Consider the following 8,563-nt stretch of genomic DNA (forward strand, 5'->3'; position numbering starts at 1 on the left):
AGGACATTCTTACACAGATTGACTAAGTCCCACAGTAAGCTCAAGAAGGCTTGTGTTGTTTCCAATAAGTTGGAAAATTTCAGGATTTCACGGAACAAATGATACATTCATTTTAAAAATGATTTCCATTCCCATACAACTAGTGGTGAGCTGTAGACCTCACAAAAGCCTTTTATGGCTCCGCACATTTTGAAAAACAAAAGCTTTATCGACAGAAAAAAATTACATTTGTAATTAGAACCCGACTATAACCGCGAAAATCGAAGTTCGCAAATTGCGGGGATTTTTCTCTAATTACGCCTTCATTGGAGTAAAAGAGAAAGATCCCCGTAATTTGCGAATTGTGATTTTCGCGGTAGCTGCTCTGCTCTGCTCACCAAAGAGAATCAGTTAAGAAATTAAAGGGCTATTTTGAAGTGCAGAGTGAAGATTTGTTTAACGAAACCGATAAAAAGTTTCTAATCATGTGGTAGTTTTTTTTTCTTAGTTTCGTTCACTGTAGAAAAATACACGTGAGGTTTCCTTATATAGGTATATGTGTGAAAATATGAAAATGCAACGTAGTGGTAATTCTCGTTTATTATATTTGTACATCTCTGAATACAGATCTATTACCATACACATAGCGAAAATAATGTGATTATTGCATTGCATCTAATCTGTATGCATATAATACAGTATATGTTTAGAATTTTAAAATAGGTACCTCTGTTTATTTCTGTATATTATAATTGTACCTATTTACACTGAAACCACCTACAACATGCAATTTTCAACAACATACGATAACAAAGTAGAGCCAAAATAGTCTACTATAACTATTTCCAAGATAAACATATTCAATCTTTAAACGTATCTACATATACTATAGGATAATTATTAAGTCGACATAACGCCTACGTATCGTTGTCGGTTGTCGTGATGTTAGCAAGTTGTACTGAAATATATTATTATAACTTATTATTGCTAATAATGCGATTGGTTTCAAATTACTCTGGTCGCGCAAGAAATATTGATTCAAATGAATGGAAATAGGTATGTATATGTATTTTTAATGGTACTGAATCAAAAACATATCTTGCTTTTGCGTTGTTTCGTGGTATGGTCAGTTTTCATAGCAATGTGTGGCCAACTTGAATAATGTCCTTCATTATATTAGTGCTTCTTCACAAATCATCTGTAGTCGTAGTGATTTTACATAATTTTTTCAGCGTATTAGATACCCAAGGGAACGCTGGAAGTTGTTCTATTATGTAGACAGAAATTCTAATCCAAAATAGGTTACTCTTTACAAGAGTCAGTGATAGATCTTACTTCTTTTTCAAGAAGTGATAGATATAACATAAATAATAATAAATTATTTGTATAAAAATATGACCCTCGCCAAGATATCGACAAGAGATGACACAAGCGGTACTAAGTAAATAAACCCTTATTTCAAGAACTTGGCAGCCTTTATTCTGATTAAGTCAATCGCTGTATTAATACAATAGAACGATATAGTTGTTGTAAATTCGATATTACAACTTTTAGGTGTTATTGGACCTCACGGCTTAGTACTGCCATCTAGTTAAAAACACATACCTACATGAACACTTTTACATCTGAACACTTGTATATCAATACCTTGGTTTTTCCTACATAATCGTGACCGCGTGTTAAAAATATAACAAAACATATTCAGAAACCCATTATATAGGTGTCAGAGGGGCTACCGCGAAAACCGAAAATCAAAAATTGCGGGGATCTTTCTCTTTTACTCCAATGAAGGCGTAATTAGACTAACAGAGAAAAATGCCCGCAATTTACGAACTTCGATTTACGCGGTTATAGCCCAGGCGTCGTCGACTAATCTAACAAGAAGCTGCTTATATATATTATATACAATGAAATATTATGATTTTAATTACAATCATTAATGGAATGAAACTTAATCACAAAAGCGAATAATAATACAGAATACACTATTAGATACTTCATTAAAATATTATGAGTGCCAAAAGCAAGAGAAATGGTGCTTACCTACAATAAATCGTAAAGTAATGTAACTTTAAGTATTTCATTATTTTTAAATAAGGTAACGGGCACTCAAATGTAACTACATTATTAAATAACAATTTCTATACTTTCAGCCGAAAAGTGAGGCAAGACTTTTGAGGTCCTTTTTTTGATCAAGGATAGGATTCTTCATGATCTTTAATATTACTTCGATTTTTTGTGATGTAGTATTTGTATCATTACTTTTCTGACTTCTCAACTGACTTTTGAAATAAAAATTAAAATTAATTCGGCAAAAACAGTTTAGATGCGTTAAGAAGATATTAATAACAAATTTATATTTAAAACTTACTTAAATAAAACAATACGTGACGTTCCATGGGTATAAGTACCTTATGGTGGTCGGAGCTTACGTCGCGTAGCACCGCATTAGCCCCAATTCCCACGGGCGCTTTTACAACGCGCGTTAAAAAAGCGTTTGAATGACACAAATGGATACATGTGTCGAAGGCGTTGGCGCTTTTTATCAAGCGTTGTTGGATTTTCGAATTTAAGCCTTGGTCGTTAAATCGAATTTAGAGTGCGGAGAGCGCTTTTTTAACGCGCGTTGAAAAAGCTATCGTGAGAATGAGGCCTTAGTCTTGGAGCATTCTTAATAATAGCCTAAGTGTCAACCACCATAAAGTACCTTTACCCATGGAATGTCACATATAAAATGAACAACTCAACAACATACATCCTTCATCGATAGTAGAGTTACAACATATACAGAAAAATCATACGTTCCTAACGGTATTTCTATAATTATTGCAATATATTATTGTGATCTGTCATCTAACGTCTTCTTTAAGTTGATCTGGCTATTAATGCAACAAAATATGACAGTTTGAGCCTACATGTTGATATGAATTCTACACTATTAAGTATATTAATAAGTATTGTGCAGAACACATTCACTCTACACTTACAGACATCAAATCACAATAATACTCTATGTACAAATTCAAAATTGAACCCAGTTCTGCTGGCTTGCTGGAGTCGTGGCCTGTTGGCTCGGAGCACTGAAAAAAAAAAACTTATAAATATAAACTTTTCTAATAGGGAGCGTACGTGAACTGTATGGGGCAGCATAGGAGCCCTCCATTTATTAGCGCGAAGTAATAAAATCAAGTATACGTTAGTATCCAATTTAGGCCTTAAAGTCTAGGTGTGGTGTATCAAATATTAGCACTTGACAACCTTTGCAAGCGTTAAGAGCCAATCAACATGCACACTAGCGCCACTGCTAAATAATAGTGATTATTTAATTTTAACGAAAGATATTTAAAAAAGGGGGCCGCTACGTACTGTATTTTGTATTGAAGTACCTTTTGAATACATCAAACTAGTTTTTATGTTGCTGGATTCGTCGATCTATGAACTCATAACAAAAACGGCCGCTTTAACTTTGGACGCATAGATTGACGAATCCAGCAACATAAAAACTAGTTGATGTATTTACAGGGGACTTAAATAAAAAATACAGTACGTAGCGGACCCCTTTATTAAATACCGACAGGTATTTTAATTTAAATAATCACGATTATTTAGCAATGGCGCTAGTGTGCACGTTGATGGGCTTTTAATTATTTCAACTGTCGAACTTGCGGCCACGATGACGATAAACGCGCAAATCTTAGTGCAGATGGCACTGCAATTGAAGACATTAAAAAGACCGTCATACTAAATTTGATTAAAATAGCCTAGGCAGAGAGATGTGAAAATGTATGGAAAAGACCTAATAATATTATTTAATCTGTAATTTCAATTGTAATCCTCACCTAGCAGAGTTGTAATCGCCCCACTCCGAGCCGGCGGACGCGGCGGGCACGGCGGGCACGGCGGGCGCGGGCGCGTGCTGCGGCGAGGGCGGCGGCGGCAGGCGCGAGCCCCCCGCGCCCGCGCCCGGCGGCGGCGGCAGCAGCCCGCCGCCCGAGCCCGAGCCCGAGCCCACGCCGCGACGGGGCTTCGTGTCTGAACCGTCTTTTTTCTGGAGAGATTATGATTATTGATTAAATATATTTAAAGATAGTTGTATTATGATGCCTTGATTTATCAGGTCAGGTCCATGGTCAGGAGGACATCCTCTGCTTTATATTTAATGGAAACTCTTATACAATTAGTGCAATCAATTGTTACAGTCTGTACTGCAGTAATAAATAATTCCTATAATACGATTTTGTACTAATTAAGACTTACAGTGTCTTAAACACAAATTGTAAGAACCCTTTTAAAATTGTGTTCTCAGTCTTACTTCAAAAATATTTTATTGATTGCAAGCAAGGAAAATCAAATGTTCTTTAAAAGTCTTTGGGTAGCCACACAAATGGATATAAATAATTACCTACTATAAAACAAATGATAGTCCTACTATTATAAGATCAACAATAAAAATATCCTGTTTGGCAAGCCTACCTTTATCTACCTTCACATATGGAATAATTTTATTTTCGAATAAATAAAGGTTTGCCATTTTAGTTGTTTTCTTCCGATAAAATTTTTAAACAATGTCTGTGATAAATTCTCTCAGTAAAACTAACATATTGCATATGCATTTGAATATCATTCTATTTTTATTAATAGAATATGACCTACTTTCATTGGAAATACATTAAAAAATTATAACAATACAACCACAACCACATTGCATCTCTGGTCCTTATGTAGGTAGTAAGTACAGGGATGCAATTAAATGGGACAGCCAAGTTGGATCTAATTTCAAATATTGGCACCTAACTTTTAACACACCAGCAGATATTATGTACCTACATTTTATACTCATTTCAAACAATGACTATAAATCACAGGAAATGAAAAATAACTAGTACCAAAATGTTAAAACAAAGATTCTTACAGTAATTTTCATGTTGATCTTAATTGTCTCTCCATCCTTGAAACCAAGGTCTAATTGCTGTGTGGGGGCAGCAGGGCCTTCCTGTTCTTTTCTTAGCCATTTGAAATGGTCTTGAAGGGCCACATTGAGGTCAAACGAGTCAGACCTGTCACCAAATCCTAGTCCAATGTAAGCACTGCGACCTACAAATTACAACATGTTACAACACAAACAAAAAAGAAAATTATTTTATTACATTTGTTTATAAAATGTTACATACCATTATCATCCTGAATCTTTACAACAAAGTAACGTGAGCTGTCCGTCACAGATTCGAGAGCCACCCCCGGATATTTATCGATAGGGCATTTAGCAAAAAGCTGGCCAGATGCTTTGTCTTCTAGCTTCATTACCAATTCCTCCCCTTTCACAACCAGCCTCATGCGTCCAGTCCATTGTGGCTCTTGCAGGTTCCAATCTGCTGCCCTATAAAACACCCACTTTTTATCTAGCACTATCAAATAATTACGAATTCACAATTTAATTACATACCTATATCCTCTGTTTGTAGTTTTGGGGGGTATTTTAAAAACAAAAACTTCATTTTTTACGAGTATCACACTCTCGTAGGTATCCATTTTAAAAGACGAGTGAAAGAATAAATCAACCTTCCATACAATAAACAAAGATTTGTTTCATTCGATACAATTTATTTTGGATATTTAGAAATGCAAGTACTGACGAACTGACTGACGTGACGTTTTTCTTTTTTTTTTCAACGCAAATGAATGGCAACCATGGACATTAAACATAACTGGATGGCGGACATTGGCCAAAAAGTGTGTCCACATGAGATAGTCAAGGTGGGCCGTTGTATCTCTTTCTAATTAGGGTGACCATACGTCTTATGTATGTGGGATATTAGGATAACATTTAAATATATAGCTTGACCAGGATTTTTTCTTAATCGTGCATAGTTATATTAGTAATAGAAATCATACTGTCTTTTCGCCTAAAAAGGGATGGATATAGTTTTTTCTCTTCTGTAAAACGCTTCACACAACCTTAGGTACTTAATTTAGTTGTTCTAAATGGTGTGTTCACATTACGGCACCTATGCAATTAAAACTGCACGAGGCCATGCGCTTGGTGAGGAAAGAACCCTATGGAGGAACCTGGTCTTCAACAGAAGGATATGATGTCACGATCCTCAGTATTGAGGGACCAAGTGAAGAAGAAAAGCTGTTACTAGTAGGCGTAGGTACTGGACTACGAACATGGTCGATCGTCAGGAAGGTGGTCCGCCGTAACGTCTGTCAAGAACACAGGTATGAGTGAGAGAGATAGAGAGACAAATATGCTGACAGAACCAGAGGGTCTACTGTGAACCATGTTCGACGTGTTGCCTCTCTGTCACACTTACGTACGAATTTACAAGTGCGACAAAGACGCAACGGGGTCGGCTCTCAGGACAGTGGAGGAATTACATACAGTCTTTGCTGCCTTAGGCCCCAAGCCCTACATAGCAAGCTCTAGCCGCCCCCCCTTTCTCAGCACCCATCATATAGACAGCCGCCCAAAATATCTGGCCGCCCTAGGCCCGGGCCAACTCGGTCTTAGGGCAAATTCGTAACTGCCTGAGGGTTGCGTGGGTCCGCTACGCCCGCTTGCTATCGTTTTTAACTAGGACGCTTGTCACTGGACCATAGACATCGAAGTTTGCAAATTACGAGCATCGTTCTCTATTACTGTAATTACTCTTTTATAGGAGTAAAAGAGAAAGATGCCCGTAATTTGCGAACTTCGGTGTTCACGGTGCTAGGCCACCTGTGCGAAAATAGAAGAGTCGTGAAATGTAAAGAAATTAGTGATGTGCCGTTCTTAGTAAATTTTCCAAAGAGGGTAAATTCCCAGTAACGTTTCTGGTATCGTCCCTAAAGTCAGTAAATTACGATAAAGTTCTATTTTTCTTTTATTATTTATGTGTTTATTATTATTATAACAATGCATAAATGTGTCTGTAATGTTTAAGGACTTTGGATTTCAATTTTGGCAATTATTTATTCTGTATTGGCTCTCATTTCACCAATTTAAACATGCCGAAATAAATACATACCTATTTATATAAACTTACTTAAGTACCTAATAAAAATTGTGTAACACTGATTCTCATCGTGCCGACATCATAGTCACCCTAATGAGTTTGACAATGTTGTCTTGTATTTTTATCGCAAAATGTAATAATTGTGGCTTCCTGGTGAAACAATATTCCACAATTAGAAATTCTTTCACTCCCACAACCTTTAACGCAACATTTATTCACCATTTTTAGGAAATTTTGCAATCACGTGTTTTGATAACATGTCATGACGATAGGGATACCCATTAACATTCAAAGTTTCTACAATGTCTACCACACCAAAATAAAAGGTTTTTTTTTATTGTCCACATGCTTGGTTAAATCAGGTAATAATATTGACATCATTCTTATTTACAAATTTCTTAAAAGATATCAGAACCTTACTCTGAATATAGCATTTAAATAATATAAGAAGTTATTTAATTTGAGTAGTATATTGATATAAATACTACCACAATGGTATATTTTTAACATTGGCAACACGTGCGAGTGAGACACCGCGACCCACCTTTGCTATCTCACGTGGACCGTTTTCTCTAGTCTGGTACGAACGTCTTTCTAGCTCGGTGATAAAGTTCAATTTAGTATGGCAAAAAAAGTGACAGTGCAGTCCATCTTATAAGTCCATGATGGCAACGTTTCCTTCAGCCTACGATTCGATCAATATAAATTTATGCTAGCAACATTGAGATCTAGCCGCATGCAAACCGTTTTAAATATAAAGGAGTATCCAGACGAGGCAATTATTCACACAATGTTATTAAACTGGCACTTTAATTGCATGGTGTGGACGCAAATATGAAATTGGCTGAAGGCCATTCCCATAGTACACAATTTTTACCAATATGATTAAATTAAAGATTAAAATATAAAAAAATTGTCTGTTCAAACCAGAAATCTAGCCATGCGGAAGCAAATGCCAATCAGGGCTGCCAGATCGTATAATAGGCTACGAAATTCGTATAATGAAATTATTTTCGTATACATGTCGTATAGTTGGTCAATCGGTATAATTGGATACGAAAAAAACACCGATGTCAAACTACTGTTAATGCATCAAAAAACAGTGTGCCAATCAGAGGGCCTACCGCGAACCACGTTCGACGTCTTGCCTCTCTGTCGCACTTGTAAATACGTACGTAAGTATGACAGGGAGGCAACACGTTGAACGTGGTTCGCGGTAGACTAACTAGTAGACTAACGTGGGCTATAACCGCTAAAATCCAAGTTCGCAAATTGCGGGCATCTTTCTCTCTCACTCTTATTACGCTGTCATTGGAGTAAAAGAGAAAGATCCCCGCAATTTGGGGGCTTACCGTGAAAACCGAAATTCACCAGTTATTAAAAAATCGATTTAAAATAATAGTTTTTTTTTGTACTCGTATAATGCAATCGAATTTCGTATAATTGCGGGCACAGGATCGTATAATCAAGATTTATGTACTGGCAGCCCTGATGCCAATTCGGCTCGCCGATTTCTACCCTTAGAGGATATAACCAATTGGTTATATTCTCTAAGTTTCTACCGATGATTATGATCAATTATGAATTTA

General features: G+C 36.4%; 1 protein-coding gene across 2 annotated transcripts; it reads right to left on the bottom strand.

Annotated features, from left to right (window-relative positions):
- Positions 1–563: 563 nt before the first annotated feature.
- Positions 564–5,652, bottom strand: LOC134665068 (NECAP-like protein CG9132). 2 transcript variants are annotated; one of them, XM_063521863.1, is made up of 5 exons: positions 5,423–5,652; positions 5,151–5,356; positions 4,892–5,073; positions 3,819–4,027; positions 564–3,059 (listed from the first exon to the last, which is right to left on the bottom strand). In XM_063521863.1, exons 1-5 carry the CDS (start codon positions 5,506–5,508, stop codon positions 3,002–3,004), a joined length of 741 nt encoding a protein of 246 aa, XP_063377933.1. In that variant the 5' UTR covers positions 5,509–5,652; the 3' UTR covers positions 564–3,001. The 2 variants fall into 2 exon arrangements, with proteins under 2 accessions (XP_063377933.1, XP_063377934.1); XM_063521864.1 differs by having other exon boundaries at positions 5,151–5,370; positions 5,423–5,568.
- Positions 5,653–8,563: the final 2,911 nt, after the last annotated feature.

Source organism: Cydia fagiglandana, chromosome 6 (assembly GCF_963556715.1).
Source record: "Cydia fagiglandana chromosome 6, ilCydFagi1.1, whole genome shotgun sequence".
NCBI classification, from domain to species: Eukaryota; Metazoa; Arthropoda; class Insecta; order Lepidoptera; family Tortricidae; genus Cydia; species Cydia fagiglandana.

Bases quoted from the DNA above. Each gene is read 5' to 3' on its own strand.
- LOC134665068 (XM_063521863.1), bottom strand. From the start codon at position 5,508: ATGGATACCTACGAGAGTGTGATACTCGTAAAAAATGAAGTTTTTGTT. The intron at 5,074-5,150 runs GTATGTAACATT...TGTAATTTGTAG, and splicing joins AAAGATTCAGGATGATAATG to GTCGCAGTGCTTACATTGGA. The intron at 4,028-4,891 runs GTAAGAATCTTT...TAATCTCTCCAG, and splicing joins AGATCAACATGAAAATTACT to AAAAAAGACGGTTCAGACAC.